The sequence below is a fragment of the Eucyclogobius newberryi genome, unplaced genomic scaffold (genome assembly GCF_026437365.1).
Source record: "Eucyclogobius newberryi isolate DKJ021-1_F unplaced genomic scaffold, fEucNew1.0.hap1 SCAF_6, whole genome shotgun sequence".
NCBI lineage: Eukaryota > Metazoa > Chordata > Actinopteri > Gobiiformes > Gobiidae > Eucyclogobius > Eucyclogobius newberryi.
In genome coordinates, this window is record NW_027316278.1 from 37,103,247 (window position 1) to 37,122,742 (window position 19,496).

General features: G+C 42.0%; 1 protein-coding gene across 1 annotated transcript in view; it reads left to right on the forward strand.

Moving 5' to 3' along the window:
* The window catches only part of spaw (southpaw), an 8,938-nt gene extending 929 nt beyond the window's left edge, over positions 1 to 8,009 (forward strand). The window contains exons 2-4 of the mRNA XM_072433156.1: positions 3,464 to 4,009; positions 6,934 to 7,163; positions 7,857 to 8,009. Of these exons, the coding sequence (XP_072289257.1) occupies positions 3,464 to 4,009; positions 6,934 to 7,163; positions 7,857 to 8,009 (929 nt within the window). The remainder of the gene's footprint in view (positions 1 to 3,463; positions 4,010 to 6,933; positions 7,164 to 7,856) is intronic.
* The last annotated feature ends 11,487 nt before the right edge of the window (positions 8,010 to 19,496 follow it).

Below are 19,496 nucleotides of genomic sequence, written 5' to 3' on the forward strand. Positions count from 1 at the left end.
GTTTAGTCTTTGTTATGTTTTTCATTTGACACAGTTTGACTTATACATTAAGGTATGAGCATGTTTGTTTTATTATAACTTAAATTCTTGTTTCAGAATAATGATAATAATATAATACAAAATATGAAATCGCCACCAATTCAGCCCTAATCCAAATGGTCTATTTATAGATCACCATGTTTTTGTAATCTTGTATAAAACCAAAACTTTAACTATAGATAAAGGCAGTTTTATGATTTCAAAATATAATCATTTGTTTGCTTAATGAGTTAAAAAGAGGGTCTGTAAAGATCAGATTTAGTTCATTCTCATTTTAGGATATGACACATACTATCATCATTTACTGTAAAATATAATGTATATTGACATTCCTACATTTGGCTTTGAACACTTTGGCGCTGGAAACAGGTAGTTTCTAAACTAGTTTCAGTGTCTGATTTTGGATTCTGTTGACAACACTAATACAAACTCACGGTCAAGTTAAAAAGCTCTTAAATGTAACAACTTTATTCCCCTACAAATGTCCTCATATTTATTCCAGACAAAAGTATGTGCCAATGGGAATATTATGATTTTTTTTTTTTCAGTTCAACTTAGGTTTTTTTCTTCTCACTTTGAGCAATGAAAAATTGAAAATCCACTGGAATATATTGACATTGGGTGACTTTTTAAAACTATTTTTAACCAAATAATGGTTGAACTATGGCAACTGAAGGCTTCTAGATGTAGAATATTTACAATGAAAGTGTATTATTTAGAAATATATTTTCTTTTATTGATGTTTTGACTCAATAATGCCACTGTCTTTGTTGTAAAGGGCTTTTCGTATGTGTTTTAGAGTCCATAGTTCAATAACAATAATCAGTATACGACTACACTTACTTTTTATAGTTGCCTGGTCATGATTAATCAATTAATTGTTGCAGTTCTAATTGATACCACTCCAAAATGTCGAGAAAGATTGGAATATCTTGGGTCTAAAAGTGCGTTTGGATGTCGAAACAGAGCAGTGTGGATTGGCCGTGAATCGGGGGACATCAGGGGCCTTCTTTACGAGTGCCAGTGTCAGATGCTGATTGGACTTTAAAGGGCCTGCAGTCTTTTATGTTGTGGTGGGGCTGTATATTGGCCCTTAGACGCCTGCACTGGTCTGAGAGGAGGTGCAGGGAGAACTCAATCCACATCCTGTGTCCACACCTCCCTCTGCTCAGACTCCACATTTGTTCAAGAAGGTCCACCATAAGGATGTCCCAAACCCAAACAGGACTAACCAGCACCACACATCATCTCTAGCAGGTATTACAGAATACAGGCAGAACAATACTTCAAACAATGTTTCCATGTTTTTTTGTAACACATAAAATTTAGGGTAGGGCTGAAATAATTGTTAATCATCAAATAAATATTTTCTGGACTATACACAAAGCATGTCATGTGCTGAGAGAAGCGCTTTTACGATTATGACTTTGATGACACAAGGATGTTGGAAAATAAATGATAAAAACTATTTTGTTGTAAATATACATATATATTTACAAGTATATATGTTTTGTTGTAAATATGTTTTTTATATATATATATATATATATATATATATATATATATATATATATATATATATATATATATATATATATATATATATATACTGTAAAAAGGCTTCTCTTTAGCTTCATCTTGGTTAAATGTTCTCAGATTCACAGTCCTTTCGCAACATAAACCTCTGAATCAATCAATTGTTGCAGCATAATGTAGCAATGTAACATGACGATATGCAAACAGAATTGTATATATGATGCTGACTTTTTCCTTTTAGAATTAATTGAAAAGCTTTTATTCCAAAAACAAACTTAGGGAGTGGCGCTTTCTAAGAGCAAAGTTAAGCTAGAAATAACTGAGCATTTAAAGCTGATGAATAATACAGAGCCGAGCACGAGCAGTTGGATTACTTAAAATTGTGAGATTTCTCCTTGGGCCCAGAGGTTTAGTACTACAGAGGGGCCACTAATCAATCTGGGTGCGGACAGAAGGGGAGTGTCTTATCCAGATGATATAATAGATGCATGATTTTAACCCAGAAGGTTTAGCACCTACCTATACCTACAGTGAGACTAGTGCAGGTCAACATTTTGAAGTGCACTGTCCCTGATAAATGAACAATTAACCAATCTAAGTAAACATTTTGTTGAAATGTTCTGTTCTGCCAAGACATTCTATAAATATAGTTTGAATTTGAATTGTCCAGCCCTAAGGAGTGAGCATATCAATGTTTATTTGGGGCAGACCTTGGGTTAAACCTTGACTCTTTGGTTTCATTCAGTCTGGGATGTGTGGGACGGAGAGGATTTCTCCTGCACTGGATGTGGTACTGTTGTCTCAAGGACTTTTCTAGGATTAATCAGTTGATGGTGTCTTAGTCGACTCTAGGGTTGAATTAATTAATCGCCAATATAAAAAAAACAATCTTAGTTGTATTTGGATAATCATAATAGGCCCAAAGTCACAGGGATAGGCTTCAGTCACCGCGACCCCTAATGGGTACAAGCGGTAGAAAATGAATGAATGAATGAATAATACAAAAAGTCGTTTTATAATATAGACAGTGGCGGTATTAATCAAAATGTCAAAAAGATTTTCATGAATAATATATGTATTGAGTATTCTCTATCTAGAAGCCCTCAGCCACCATACATAAACCTTTATTTGGTTGAAATTGTATCAAAAAATCTCAATGTACAATAAAATGTTTATTCATCAGAAAAAATATTGCAGTAACAACCTACAGTGGGTAGAGAATCAAAACATTTTACTCATTGTAAAGTTACTTATAAATAATATTACTCAAGTAGAAAGTAGTGGTCCAAGAAATTACGTAAATAAGTATTAACTACGAATAGATATAAGACCACCGTCTGGTTCCGGAAGTAAAATGCCTGTCATAATTTTTTCCTATGGGATTTAGAAAAAAAATACAAGTTTTAAAGCTTAATCTGAACAAGATAACATAAATCTGTTTCTCACACTTGCTATGTTATTAATATATTTTGCAGAATTGTATGTTTTACACATGTTTTTTCGACTGAAAAAAACATTAGTTCCCCTGTTTAGTCTCCATCGTGCCCTTAAAATTTGAAGTTTTCTAAATCTCTGGCAAAAATGCATGTGGAATTTATTTCCAGAACCACGGCAAACTTCTAAGTGGGCGGGACTGTCGAGCTCCATCGGAGTGACAAAACATTAATAAAATCAAGTGTAAAATCTGCTATTTTCAAAGGATAGACACAAACATTTGAAAAAAAAAATCCTCTTATCTAAAGTTAAGACATTTTCAAACACTTTTGTTGTCGGTGCTTTTGCAAATTTCCCACCACATTTACTCAACTTATCAATGTCTTTAGTCAACCAAGAATTTCTTCGATTACATTCCTTTCTCCTAACTCTTCCCCTATGCTCTTCTCCTCAGACTGTCATCAGGTCGGGAAACGTTGGAGCATCACCTTTGACCTGTCCTCCGTCTCCTCCAGTGAGCGTGTACTGTCAGCTGAGCTCCGCATTCGTCTGCCGGCCTTTACCGCCTCCAAGACCGTGGCCATAGACCTGTACCACTCCAGACCAACCTTCTGCCCTCAGCATTCACGCTCCTGCAGAGAGGGCCGCACTTTGTTAGGAACTTTCAAGACTTCTCCAACAAGAAGCACGTCCTCCTGGAAAGTTTTCAATGTGTCAGGCTTCTTACACGACTGGCACGACAGAGCGTTAGACTGGGAGGCTTCAGGGGACTCTGAGGAGGGGTCCGGAGGTGGCACATGGTTGCTCGGTGAAACCGGGCAGAGAAAGGTGTCCTATGAGACCACAAACCGGGTGATCATGGTGCTCTTCTCCCGACAGAGGCTTCTGTCAGTGGGGCAGCCAGCGTACAGCCTGATTCAGACCGTTCAGAACTCCAAATATGTGGGACGGTCCTGGAGAGAGCGTACCAGGAGGCGCAAGAGGAACCGGCTAGAGCACAGTAAGATCCTCTGTTTGTTCTAAATGTGTATGAAAGGATTTATTTATGTGGTAGAAATAGCCTGATAACAAAATATTTGCAATTCTGCAGAATAATTTTTAAGTGTCATTTTCAAACCACAGTTTAATATTGCAGCTGGGCCTAACCCTTGAGCCAGGCCTGGGCTTGGGGCCTGCAAGCGAGCTCCTGCCCATAACACCAGGAGAGGGGTGATTGTGAGGAATGGCCTCCCCGATATTAACCCGAACGGTCTTCAATAATTGGACTTCTTTGCAAGTCACAATTTGTCCAGAATGAACACCATGTTCAAGCACAAGGCTCCATCACTGCACATAGCACCAGGACATCAGAGGCTTGTGATCCATGATCCGCGTTGTTGTCAGGCCCATCCCTGCTTAGCTTCTGAGATCTGATGAGATTAGGCATTGACAAGTTGGTATGTTCACTTGTCACCTTTGTCTGTCTGTCAAGGATTGTCAACCAATCACCACCTGGTAATGAGGTGGATCCGGGGGGAGGTTGGGGACATTGCATTGGACTTGCTTCTCTATTTCACTGTCGCCCTTCAAGACAATTGGGATTCTGGGCATTACAGAAATAAATAGAAATTTAGTTGAACCATGGCAAGAATTTGGGGGTGGATGAGATCCGTCCTGTGTATCTGAAGTCTCTAGATGTTGTTTAAGATGGCAGACCAGAGGGTGCCTCCCCAATAAGGTCTATTCCAGAGTGCTGGAGAGGAGAATCTTCCCAAATCAAACCTTGGATTCAGGTGGAGCAGAAACCATGAACCTTTGAACTTTTTACTCTCCATCGAGTGCTCAAAGGTTCATGGGAGTTTACCCAACCAGTCCACATGTGCTTTGTGGATCTGGAGAAAGGTGTTTGACTGTGTCCCTCGTAATATCCTTTGGGGGATGCTCTGGGATTATCAGGTCCCGGGATCTTTGCTCAGGGCTGTCCGGTCCCTGTAGAACACAAGAGCTGTGTTCTCAGTGCATGTTGGAACCACCAGGGCTGCCCTGTGTTCATTGTTTGACCGAAAAGGACCAGGAGAAGACAAGCGATGGAAATTAGTTTGAGAAATTAGATAAGGACACTGCATGTCCGCAGTCCCAGCTAATAATGACAGAGTTTGAGGCTGTCTGCAGCTTCAGCACCTGGGTCACTTTTGATTGCTTGATTGCTTGATTGCTTGATTGCTTGATTGATTGATTGATTGAGTGATTGAGTGATTCATTCATTTTTGGTTATATATTTCAATTAATTACATACATAAACACAGCATGCATGACCTTATTTAATGCCTATCCCGATAAGTACATTTTATACTTTACTGCCTTACATAAACAGAAATTTGCAAAGAAAAAATGATTAACATTCTACACAAAATCCATATCATTTTAATGGTCACTAACACATTTATTTAGTATTTTTTGTGCATTTTAACCAAGGAGTTAAACTTATTTTTCCCCTGCATTCCCCAATAATTTAATAACCAAGGAACAATAAGGAACAATAAATCAATACATCTCTTGTTTTATACACTATGCCGATAGATTTTGAGACTTTATATTTGATTTATTTAATGCATGGATTTCATGAGTCCATAAATTTATAATCACCCCTAGAAATTTGGCTTCAATATCAAAATTTTGTTTTTGTTTTAATTTAGTCAAACCACTTATTTATCAAAAAGAAATACATTTATTTTTCTAATAATTTGTCAATGTCTTTACCAATACATAAAGAATATGTAACGTCCATAAACATAATATATTTCAGCAGTAATTAATTAATCATACCGAGTGAATTGTTATCAGAATAACTCTGTAGCCATTGATTTGCTTTTCCTTGAAAGTCATAGTATTCACATTCAACTAATGAGCATGATCAATTGTATCAATGAAGAGACCCACCGTATTCAACGGCAGTTGCAACATAATCAGCAAATTCCATCACAGCTCTTGAAATTGAACAATCGCTCTTAAACATGCTGGTGCTCATTTAATAGGTCATAAAATGTCACGTCCAATTGCAAACTGTTTTTTTTCTAATATTTTAGAATTCCCCTCCCCACCCCTCCTTGAACCGACACCTTAACGTGGTGGAGGGGTTTGAGCGTCTGACTGATCCCAGGAGCTATGTTGTCGGGGGCTTTAAGCCCCTGGTAGGGTCTCCCAAGGCAAACAGGTCCTCCTAGGTGACGGGTCAGACAAAGAGCTGTTCAGAAGCCCTTTATGATGAGCACAAGATCAAGGCCAGTTATGTCGCCCGGTTTGGCGTTACCCGAATCCCCATCCCGGAGCCAGGCCTGGGGTGGGAGCTCGACGGTGAGCGCCTGGTGGTCTTTCCTCACGGGGCCAGCCCGGGCACTGCCCGAATGAGCAACGTGACTCCTCCCGTGGGCCCACCACCCGCAGGAGGATCCATAGCAAAACAAAAACTGTATTTACAATAGAATAAAACACATAGAATAATCCATGTAAAAAACATGTCACGGTGTCTCTTTCTACCTGTGGCCAAATGCCAACAAGAAAAGGTGCAGTTTGTGCAGTGCCAGTTCTTTTGTGCAAGGCAAAGTATTCTACAACTTTAGTCCTACAGGAGAAATGGCCTTGTCTCCTCTGATCCTAAGCCTGGTCCTGGGAACAACTGGAGCTGCTTGGAGCTCTGGATGGAATGGGGCTGGAGGAGTGCAAATAAATTTGGAGGTGCCATGGCATTTAGACTTAACATTTTCACATAAACTCTTTATTTATTTAAGGATTATTATTAAGGGATTTAAGAACAGGAGTGATGTGGTCCACTTAAAAGACTGCCTTTCAGTTTGACTTCGGGCTCATTTTAGTTAGGTATTTTAGAGAAAAACAGTCTAAATGAAATGGAGTTTGAAATATGAAATGTTTTGTTGTTGTGTACAGCTCTAAACAAGTGGATGCGGCTGTCAGACGAGGCCGAACCCACAGTGGCCCCTGAGGAGAGCGAGCCCCGGCCCCTGTGCAGGCGTGTGGACATGTGGGTGGACTTTGACCTGATTGGCTGGGACGCCTGGATTGTGCACCCCAAACGCTACAATGCCTACCGCTGTGAGGGGGACTGTCCTACGCCCTTGGACGAGTTGCTCAGCCCCACCAACCACGCCTACATGCAGGTGAGGGAGGGGCCACCGTCAGGACCCACTCAGGGGCCCTAACATCAACACGTGTCCTTTTATTCTGCATTATTGGTGCTTAGAACATTCTGGATTCAGAAGGTGCCTTATGTTTGGAACACATAAACAAGTAAAATTGATAGAGCCAGTTTTAAATTTCTTCTTTTAAATTTTATTTGACATTTTAGACACAAAAATTTTCTGAGTGGATTTTGGAAATCTTACTTAGTATTTCAGTAATCTGGATTTGACGGGAAAATTTGGGAATTAAAACTTTCATAAATGAGACTTTGAATGAGATATATACAAATTCTTCAGTGCAATTTGTCAAACTCTCCACAATTGTAAAGTTTGGTGTGTGTAGGGTGCTTTAAGGGCTGATACTAAGGTCTCTGTGGGAGGAAAATGCATTTGGAGAAAAGAGCCTTTTTGAAGTTACAATGACTTATATAAATCCATGGAAGTAGATTCACTGAAATAATAAAACATTCTATTTTTTCTGCGTGAAAGATTATGTGTTGAGCAAATTAACCACAAACTGAAACGTAAAAGAAAAGAAAAAAAATTCAATATCTTGTTTACACATTAGCACTCGTTTTACTTGATCGTTCTTTTAGTTCTTATTTTTGTGGGCTCTTATTGATTCTTGTGGGCTTTTTTCAAGCATTTATGTGTGTTTGGGTTTGTGTCCAGAGCCTTCTGCGTCACCACCACCCCGAGCGGGTGGGCTGCCCGTCCTGTGTGCCCACACGCCTCTCGCATCTCTCCATGCTCTACTACGACAACGAGGACCTGGCCCTGCGTCACCATGACGACATGGTGGTGGAAGAGTGCGGCTGTCACTGACTCAAACATGCTGCACACTCACCGCTGATAGTACTTTCCACGTCTCAGTCATATTGTACTTTAATTATGAGATTTATATTTGATCTATTTATGTTGTATATTTTGTACATAATATATTTTATTAAATACTTTTTATTTAAGCTTTTGTTGTTGTTTTTGAGTATTGGTTTCATGATTAACCAGTGCACACCAAACAATTGCAACAGATGAACGTATAGAGTGTGTGTGGGCAGTGAATGAGTGCAAACATCTCTGCAAAATTTGCACCAAATTTAGCAAAAAGGGCCAAACTGTTTAAGGTATTACTAGACTGGTTACTGGTTATCCACTCTGATCACATAGTGGTTTCTTAGAGAATACAAATGGGAGATAGAGAAGAGATGTCTTTGTATGTTTAGAGCAGGACTCTTCATTACAAGAACACTTCATTTGTTTGTGTGACTTCTGTGGTCATTCACACAGAGCAACACAAAGGTCAAATGTAAAATGTTATTTCTTCACATTAACTGAGGTGCATGTGTAGCCAAAAATTGCAAAAAAGTAAAAGTACTGTTAAAATGTCAAAATAACATTACTCATGAAAGAGTAAAAAGTATTTGGGGAAATAGAGAGGCAATATAATTGTATCTATTTATCATTTATGCATTTTACAGAACAAACAAACAAACAAACAAACAAACAAAGGCTATCCAAACAAAGGCTATCCAAACAAAATGCCAATAAAACATTCAATAAAAGAATCAATCAAGTGGTAACTCACCTAAAATTGTAGTTTGTTTGATTTGGCTTTAAATGGAAATATATGTGTATGTGCAGTGATATATTAAAAAAATAAACAAAAGAGTGTGGGAATCGCAGGCGACTGGAATGTGATGGGCGGACCAAGACCAGAATATGAGGGCCAGGTCCAGGATGAGTGGACCAGGATGAGCGGACCAGGATGAGGGGACCAGGATGAGTGGACCAGGATGAGCGGGTCAGGTTGAGCGGGTCAGGATGAGCAGGTCAGGATGAGCGGTCAGGGAGTGAAGGGCCAGGATCAATGGGCCAAGATGAGCGGGCCAGAACTAGTTGCATGCACAAGCTTTTAAAATCACAGTGCGTCACAAGAGCGCATCCAGCTGCTGTGATCACCCAGGACCCCAAGTGGGAGCCCACCATCAGCTCCCTCATCAAGAAGGCCCAGCAGAGGATGTACTTCCTGCGGCAGATGAGGAAAGCCAATCTGCCAGCGGAGATGATGGTGCAGTTCTACACGGCCATCATTGAGTCCATCATCACCTCCTCCATCATCGTGTGGTACGCTGGAGCCACAGCCAAGGACAAACAGAGACTACAGCACATTGTGCGCTCTGCTGAGAAGATCGGCTGCAGACTTCCATCTCTGCAGGACCTGTACTTCTCGAGGGCTCTGGGACAAACAGGTCAGATCACAGCCGACACTTTTCACCCTGGACATGGACTATTTCAGCCACTCCCCTCAGGCAGGAGGCTTACTGTCCTTCTGGACCAGAACCTCCCGCCATAAGAACAGTTTCTTTCCCTCTACCACTGGACTCATGAACACTTCTAAACACTTTAACTATAATTTAATCAATCACTCTCTGCACTGTTCACTTTCTACACTGCATCTGTATATTCAACTGAACATTTTGTGTACATACAGTAAGTCTATTTTTTATTTTATCCAATTCAAATTGTTTTTCTTTTTTTTTTACTTATACAGGTTGTTTTATAATTAGGCCCGAGCCCCAGCAGGGCGGAGGGCCTATTGCTCCCGCAACGCTGCCAAGGGCAGCGTTGCAACTGTTCGACCAAACATGCGGGCTGCGCCCGCATGTTTGGTACCCCGTCGCCCCTGGCAAGTACAGTGAACTAGCCCATGCCGAAGGCATGGATCATGCATACTTACTCCTGCTATGACAGAAATTCACTAATTGTTGACAACAGCAGCGCGAAGCGCTGCATTCCTCCAAAAACCCTCCTGGCATCGTCCCGTACGCGAGAATCCATGCCGCAGGCATGGGCCATGCTTGTATCTGCTCAAATCAATGGAAGTCTATGGGGAGTGGGCGGGGCATCCCGACGGAATAGGGAGTGACGCGCTCGTAATGATGATTCCACCCCATGGCGGCATCGGGAAGGCTTAGAGCTTTCAAACGATGTATAATTTGTTGTTATAGTGGAAACGGCTATATTGTTTTTGCTAAAAATATTATTTTATTATTATTATTAGGCCCGAGCCCCAGCAGGTCGGAGGGCCTATTGCTCCCGCAACGCTGCCGAAGGCAGCGTTGCAACTGTCTGACCAAACATGCGGGCTGCGCCCGCATGTTTGGTGCCCCGTCGCCCCTGGCAAGTACAGTGAACTAGCCCATGCCGAAGGCATGGATCATGCATACTTACTCCTGCTATGACAGAAATAGTCAACAATTAGTGAATGGGCGTAGCCCATTCACTAATTGTTGACAACAGCAGCGCGAAGCGCTGCATTCCTTCAAAAACCCTCCTGGCATTGTCCCGTATGCGAGAATCCATGCCGCAGGCATGGGCCATGCTTGTATCTGCTCAAATCAATGGAAGTCTATGGGGAGTGGGCGGGGCATCCCGACGGAATAGGGAGTGACGAGCGCGTAAGCGCTCGTAATGATGATTCCACCCCATGGCGGCATCGGGAAGGCTTAGAGCTTTCAAACGATGTATAATTTGTTGTTATAGTGGAAACGGCTATATTGTTTTTGCTAAAAATATTATTAGGCCCGAGCGCCACAAGCTGGCGAGAGGCCTATTAATCTCGTAAGGCCGTGCGAAGCACGGCTGCGAAAGTGCGCACATAGTGCGCACGAAATCAGCGCGAAGCGCTCACCCACTTCCAAACACTCACTAACGCACTCCTTCACTCACGCACGCCCCGTGCATACTAATTAGTAGTAGAAAAATGGAACTTTACCGTTGTAAACGGGCGAAGCCCGTGCAAAAGTACGCACTAAACGAGCACTTTAAATTGGGATGACGACCGCTTTGTCATCCCCATATAAAGCACTCATTTGCGCTAAGTAGCTCACAAATACGTTCCCCATATCTTGCATGTTCCGTGCATATAAGCATGTAATGCAAAAATTGAACATTATTACTGTATAGAGGGCCAAAAACACAAAGTGGGCGGAGCCCAATCAAAATTAACGAAAGTACCCGTCAGTGACCAGGGACCCACACCATGAGGTAGGAAAGCGCGAGCGCTTTCCGAAAATGTATAGTTCATGATATTTGAAAAATGGGAAACATTGTTTTGGCATCGGAATATTATTCTTTCTTTCTTTCTTTCTTCTTCTTCTTCTCGGGACCAACCCCCCTATTTTTCACCCAGTGAACATTGACGAAAAGTCACAAAAATTAGCACACCTCTAAAAATCGTGCCTCTCTACATTCTGGCTATTTCCTTTTTCTAAAATTAAAAAATTGGCGCGTCAGCGCCCCCAAATGTACCAAAAATGCATTGAGAGATGGGAAATGACCCAAAAAAAAAATCTGATCGTAGAATCATGAAATTTGGCGCAGAGGTAGATGGTGACAAGAGAAGTAAAAAATATTATTACGGCAACGCCGTCCGCCCAACCAAATGTCGGCCATATTGCTTCAAAAATGGCTAAACATGACTTCGGAGTTTTTCCAAACGTCGTACTTTTACAAACTCCTCCCAGGGCGTTGGCCCTAAAAAGCTGAAATTTGGTGAAAATGCTACTGAGGAGTGGGACATCAAAAGTTATCCAAATTACATTGATACCTGTCACGGTCTCTGTGCGGCGAAGCCGCAAACTGTAGCAAGAATTTCAGAAATCTCCCAAATTTTACATTTCTGCCGTTTGCGCAGATAAAGTCCGAATTGCGTCAAATTAGAATCAGTTGTTAAACTCTTTGCCCTAAACCTACTTGAAGTGAAATAAATTAATTTGGCGCCACAGCGCCCCCTACAGATTTTATATGGAGGTTAAATGTTTAGTTTTGCGAAATTATATGAAATTTGACACACAACTCAATTTTAGCATCCCCATCAAAAAAGTCAATGAGACCCATGTCATAATTGTTATGGCGTTGCCGTAACGATGACCGAAACCTTCCATGTTATTCCAATGGGGAAATCGCCATAACATGTTTACACTTTAGACTTTCACAAACTCCTCTTAGGGCGTCAGCCCTATTAACCTGAAATTTGGTGAGACTCATCTTCAGGGGTGGACCATCAAAAGTTATCCACATTTTTATTCAAAGAGTCACGGTGTCTGTGCGGCAAAGCCGCACATTTTGCCAAGAATTCAAAATAAAATTGCTTTTTGATGGTAAAACAAAGGGGAGAAGATGTGACAGCGTCACAGATTCAGCAGTAGGCGTAATAAAAGGACATTTGGGGCGCGTTAGCGCCCCCTCCTCTTGCGGCGTGGCGGCGGCGTAGCGAGGGCCGATCATTGCCGCTTGCGGCTATATTTATTATTTTTCTTGTTCTTCATCGCTTTGAACTCTAATTTGACCCCCTGAACATGCTCAAAAACTCACCAAACTTTGCCCAAAATTCAGAATCGGCGAAAAATTTAATTTTTACTGGGCCATTTTTTTTTTCGTTAAAAAATGGCGCGACAGCGCCACCGACAAAAGTCAAAATACATTGCGCCTATGGGAGACGCCCCGAGGTCAACTTTGACGTAAAGCTACGAAATTCGGGACACGCATTCCTCTCGTTAGGACAAACAAAAAAAATCATTGTGGCCACGCCCCCAGACTTACCCTATGGCCGCCATCTTCCTTTGAAAATGAAAACACGCTGTGTTAGCCATTTTGTTCACGTCAAACTTTGACGAACTCCTCCTAGGGCGTTTTGCCCACCAACTTCAAAATCGGCGTACGTTCTCTGGACAAGTGGGGCATCTAAAGTTATCCAATTTTTTGAGATACCTTTTACGGTCTGTGTGCGGCGCAGCCGCAAAGTTGGACAACTTATTTTGGAATATTGCAGATCTAAAAATTGCTCCCATTTGATCAAAACCAGTCCGATTAGGACCAAATTTGAATCAGTTGTTAAACGTTCTAGTTTGGACCAGTTTAGGCTGACAAAATTGAAATGGCCGCGATAGCGCCCCCTACAGAGTGACCTTTAAATTAACATTGAAGGTCAAAAATTAGTTTTACCAAAATTTTCTAAACTTTACCCAAAATTCTATTTTGGCGTCCCGATCAAAAAAGCCTATCAGACAAATGCCTTAATTTTTACGGCGTAGTCGTAGCGATGACATAAATCTCCCATGTTATCCCTATGGGAAAACCGCTAAATCTCTCGAATATCCACATTTTTCTGTTTCAAACTTTGACGAACTCCTCCTAGTGCGTTTTGCCCACCAACCTCAAAATCGGTGTACGTCCTCTAGACAAGTGGGGCATCTAAAGTTATCCAAATTTTAAGGATAGCTTTTAAGGTCTCTGTGCGACGGAGCCTCAAACGTTTCCCAGAATTCTGACTATTTGGCCTTCAGAGTGGCCTATAAACAATAGAGTTTTTCCAAATGACATGATATTTTGCACAAAATTCTAATTTGCCATCCTGATCATAAAAGTATGAGAGACAAAGTCATATTTTGTACAGCGTAACCGTAGCCATGACAGAAATATCCCCTGTTATCCTTATGGGAAAATCGCGAAATCGCTCAAATCACCACATTTTTACGCTTCACACTTTAACAAACTCCTCCTAGGGCGATTGTCCGATCAAACTCATATTTAGGGAAAATCATCTATACAAGCGGGGCATCAAAAGCTATCCATATTTTTATTCTAAGTGTTACGGTCTCTGTGTGGCGGACCCGCAAATATATGTCAGAAATGGGAAAACAGCGAAATCTCTAAAATGACCACATTTTTACGCTTCACACTTAAACAAACTCTTCCTAGTGCGATTGCCCGATCAAGCTCATATTTGGGGGAAATCATCTACACAAGGGAAGCATCAAAAGTTAGTCATATTTGGATTCTAAGTGCTACGGTCTCTGTGCCGTGGAGCTGCAAATATACTGTCACAAATGGGAAAAACGCTAAATCTATGAAATGTTCAAATTTATGCTTCACACTTTAACAAACTCCACCGTGGGCAATAGCTCGATCAAGCTTTACTTTGGGAAATATCATCTACACAAGCGGGGCATCAAAAGTTATCCATATTTATATTCTAAGTGCTACGGTCTCTGTGCAGCGGAGCAGCAAATTTGACTGACACTTGTGTTGATTTGCACTGGATTGGCCATGTCCAATGTGTCTCCGTCTGTCAAGTTCTTTTTTTAATTCAACACAATAAGGGCGCCATCTTTATCAAGTCGAAAGCGCAGAGTCGGAAGGCCGGCGGCCCGGGAGGGCCGTTGGATGCCGCTTGCGGCTTTAATTATTAGGCCCGAGCCCCAGCAGGGGGAGGGCCTATTGCTCCCGCAACGCTGCCGAAGGCAGCGTTGCAACTGTCTGACCAAACATGCGGGCGCAGCCCGCATGTTTGGTACCCCGTCGCCCCTGGCAAGTACAGTGAACTAGCCCATGCCGAAGGCATGGATCATGCATACTTACTCCTGCTATGACAGAAATAGTCAACAATTAGTGAATGGGCGTAGCCCATTCACTAATTGTTGACAACAGCAGCGCGAAGCGCTGCATTCCTCCAAAAACCCTCCTGGCATCGTCCCGTATGCGAGAATCCATGCCGCAGGCATGGGCCATGCTTGTATCTGCTCAAATCAATGGAAGTCTATGGGGAGTGGGCGGGGCATCCCGACGGAATAGGGAGTGACGAGCGCGTAAGCGCTCGTAATGATAATTCCACCCCATGGCGGCATCGGGAAGGCTTAGAGCTTTCAAACGATGTATCATTTGTTGTTATAGTAAAAACGGCTATATTGTTTTTGCTAAAAATATTATTATTATTTTTCTTGTTCTTCTTCAGCGCTTTGATCTCTAATTTGACCCCCTGAACATGCTCAAAAACTCACCAAACTTTGCCCAAAATTCAGAATCGGTGAAAAATTTTATTTTTTCTGGGCCATTTTTTTTTTCGTTAAAAAATGGCGCGACAGCGCCACCGACAAAAGTCAAAATACATTGCGCCTATGGGAGACGCCCCGAGGTCAACTTTGGCGTAAAGCTACGAAATTCGGGACACGCATTCCTCTCGTGAGGATAAACAAAAAAAAACATTGTGGCCACGCCCCCAAACTTACCCTATGGCCGCCATCTTCCTTTGAAAATGAAAACAAGCTGAGTTAGCCATTTTGTTTACGTCAAACTTTGACGAACTCCTCCTAGGGCGTTTTGCCCACCGACTTCAAAATCGGCGTACGTCCTCTGGACAAGTGGGGCATCTAAAGTTATTCAATTTTTTGAGATACCTTTTACGGTCTGTGTGCGGCGCAGCCGCAAAGTTGGACAACTTATTTTGGAATATTGCAGGTCTAAAAATTGCTCCCATTTGATCAAAACCAGTCCGATTAGGACCAAATTTGAATCAGTTGTTAAACTTTCTAGTTTGGACCAGTTTAGGCTGACAAAATTGAAATGGCAGTGATAGCGCCCCCTACAGAGTGACCTTTAAATTAACATTGAAGGTCAAAAATTAGTTTTACCAAAATTGTCTAAACTTTACCCAAAATTCTATTTTGCCGTCCCGATCACAAAAGCCAATCACAAAAATGCCTAAATTTTTACGCCGTAGTCGTAGCGATGACAGAAACCTCCCATGTTATCCCTATGGGAAAACCACAAAATCTCTCAAATTACCACATTTTTATGTTTTACACTTTAACGAAGTCCTCCTAGTGCGTTTTGCCCACCAACCTCAAAATCGGTGTACGTCCTCTAGACAAGTGGTGTATCTAAAGTTATCCAAATTTTAAGGATAACTTTTACGGTCTTTGTGCGACGGAGCCGCAAACGTTTCCCAGAATTCTGACTATTTGGCCTTCAGAGTGGCCTATAAACAATAGAGTTTTTCCAAATGACATGATATTTTGAACAAAATTCTAATTTGCCATCCTGATCATAAAAGTATGAGAGCCAAAGTCATATTTTGTACGGCGTAACCGTAGCGTTGACAGAAACATCCCATGTTATCCTTATGGGAAAATCGTAGAATCGCTCAAATCACCACATTTTTACGCTTCACACTTTAATGAACTCCTCCTAGGGCGATTGTCCGATCAAGTTCATATTTGGAGAATATCATCTACACAAGCGGGGCATCAAAACTTACCCATATTTTGATTCTAAGTGCTACGGTCTCTGTGTGGCGGACCCGCAAATATATGTCAGAAATGGGAAAACAGCGAAATCTCTAAAATCACCACATTTTTACGCTTCACACTTTAACGAACTCCTCCTAGGGCGATTGCCCGATCAAGCTCATATTTGGGGAAAATCATCTACACAAACGGGGCATCAAAAGTTATCCATATTTTGATTTTAAGTGGTACGGTCTCTGTGCCGTGGAGCTGCAAATATACTGTCACAAATGGGAAAAACGCCAAATCCTTGAAATGTTCACATTTACGCTTCACACTTTAACAAACTCCTCCGTGGGCAATAGCTCGATCAAGCTTTACTTTGGGAAAAATCATCTACACAAGCGGGGCATCAAAAGGTATCCATATTTTTATTCCAAGTGCTACGGTCTCTGTGCGGCGGCGCAGCAAATTTGACTGACACTTGTGTTCATTTGCACTGGATTGGCCATGTCCAATGTGTCGCCGTCTGTCAAGTTCTTTTTTTATTCAAGACACAATAAGGGCGCCATCTTTATCAAGTCAAAAGCGCAGAGTCGGAAGGCCGGCGGCCCGCGAGGGCCGTTGGATGCCGCTTGCGGCTTTAATTTTTCTTGTTCTTCATCGCTTTGAACTCTAATTTGACCCCCTGAACATGCTCAAAAACTCACCAAACTTTGCCCAAAATTCAGAATCGGCGAAAAATGTAATTTTTTCTGGGCCATTTTTTTTTTCGTTAAAAAATGGCGCGACAGCGCCACCGACAAAAGTCAAAATACATTGCGCCTATGGGAGACGCCCCGAGGTCAACTTTGACGTAAAGCTACGAAATTCGGGACACGCATTCCTCTCGTGAGGACAAACAAAAAAAAATCATTGTGGCCACGCCCCCAGACTTACCCTATGGCCGCCATCTTCCTTTGAAAATTAAAACACGCTGTGTTAGCCATTTTGTTCACGTCAAACTTTGACGAACTCCTCCTAGGGCGTTTTGCCCACCAACTTCAAAATCGGCGTACGTTCTCTGGACAAGTGGGGCATCTAAAGTTATCCAATTTTTTGAGACCAAATTTGAATCAGTTGTTAAACTTTCTAGTTTGGACCAGTTTAGGCTGACAAAATTGAAATGGGCGCGATAGCGCCCCCTACAGAGTGACCTTTAAATTAACATTGAAGGTCAAAAATTTGTTTTACAAAAATTTTCTAAACTTTACCCAAAATTCTATTTTGGCGTCCCGATCAAAAAAGCCAATCAGACAAATGCCTTAATTTTTACGGCGTAGTCGTAGCGATGACATAAATCTCCAATGTTATCCCTATGGGAAAACCGCTAAATCTCTCAAATATCCACATTTTTCTGTTTCAAACTTTGACGAACTCCTCCTAGTGCGTTTTGCCCACCGACCTCAAAATCGGTGTACGTCCTCTAGACAAGTGGGGCATCTAAAGTTATCCAAATTTTAAGGATAGCTTTTAAGGTCTCTGTGCGACGGAGCCTCAAACGTTTCCCAGAATTCTGACTATTTGGCCTTCAGAGTGGCCTATAAACAATAGAGTTTTTCCAAATGACATGATATTTTGCACAAAATTCTAATTTGCCATCCTGATCATAAAAGTATGAGAGACAAAGTCATATTTTGTACAGCGTAACCGTAGCCATGACAGAAATATCCCATGTTATCCTTATGGGAAAATCGCGAAATCCCTCAAATCACCACATTTTTACGCTTCACACTTTAACAAACTCCTCCTAGGGCGATTGTCCGATCAAACTCATATTTAGGGAAAATCATCTATACAAGCGGGGCATCAAAAGCTATCCGTATTTTTATTCTAAGTGCTACGGTCTCTGTGTGGCGGACCCGCAAATATATGTCAGAAATGGGAAAACAGCGAAATCTCTAAAATGACCACATTTTTACGCTTCACACTTTAACAAACTCCTCCTAGGGCGATAGCTCGATCAAGTTCATATTTGGGGGAAATCATCTACACAAGGGAAGCATCAAAAGTTAGTCATATTTGGATTCTAAGTGCTACGGTCTCTGTGCCGTGGAGCTGCAAATATACTGTCACAAATGGGAAAAACGCTAAATCTATGAAATGTTCAAATTTATGCTTCACACTTTAACAAACTCCACCGTGGGCAATAGCTCGATCAAGCTTTACTTTGGGAAATATCATCTACACAAGCGGGGCATCAAAAGTTATCCATATTTATATTCTAAGTGCTACGGTCTCTGTGCAGCGGAGCAGCAAATTTGACTGACACTTGTGTTGATTTGCACTGGATTGGCCATGTCCAATGTGTCTCCGTCTGTCAAGTTCTTTTTTTAATTCAACACAATAAGGGCGCCATCTTTATCAAGTCGAAAGCGCAGAGTCGGAAGGCCGGCGGCCCGGGAGGGCCGTTGGATGCCGCTTGCGGCTTTAATTATTAGGCCCGAGCCCCAGCAGGGGGAGGGCCTATTGCTCCCGCAACGCTGCCGAAGGCAGCGTTGCAACTGTCTGACCAAACATGCGGGCGCAGCCCGCATGTTTGGTACCCCGTCGCCCCTGGCAAGTACAGTGAACTAGCCCATGCCGAAGGCATGGATCATGCATACTTACTCCTGCTATGACAGAAATAGTCAACAATTAGTGAATGGGCGTAGCCCATTCACTAATTGTTGACAACAGCAGCGCGAAGCGCTGCATTCCTCCAAAAACCCTCCTGGCATCGTCCCGTATGCGAGAATCCATGCCGCAGGCATGGGCCATGCTTGTATCTGCTCAAATCAATGGAAGTCTATGGGGAGTGGGCGGGGCATCCCGACGGAATAGGGAGTGACGAGCGCGTAAGCGCTCGTAATGATAATTCCACCCCATGGCGGCATCGGGAAGGCTTAGAGCTTTCAAACGATGTATCATTTGTTGTTATAGTAAAAACGGCTATATTGTTTTTGCTAAAAATATTATTATTATTTTTCTTGTTCTTCTTCAGCGCTTTGATCTCTAATTTGACCCCCTGAACATGCTCAAAAACTCACCAAACTTTGCCCAAAATTCAGAATCGGTGAAAAATTTTATTTTTTCTGGGCCATTTTTTTTTTCGTTAAAAAATGGCGCGACAGCGCCACCGACAAAAGTCAAAATACATTGCGCCTATGGGAGACGCCCCGAGGTCAACTTTGGCGTAAAGCTACGAAATTCGGGACACGCATTCCTC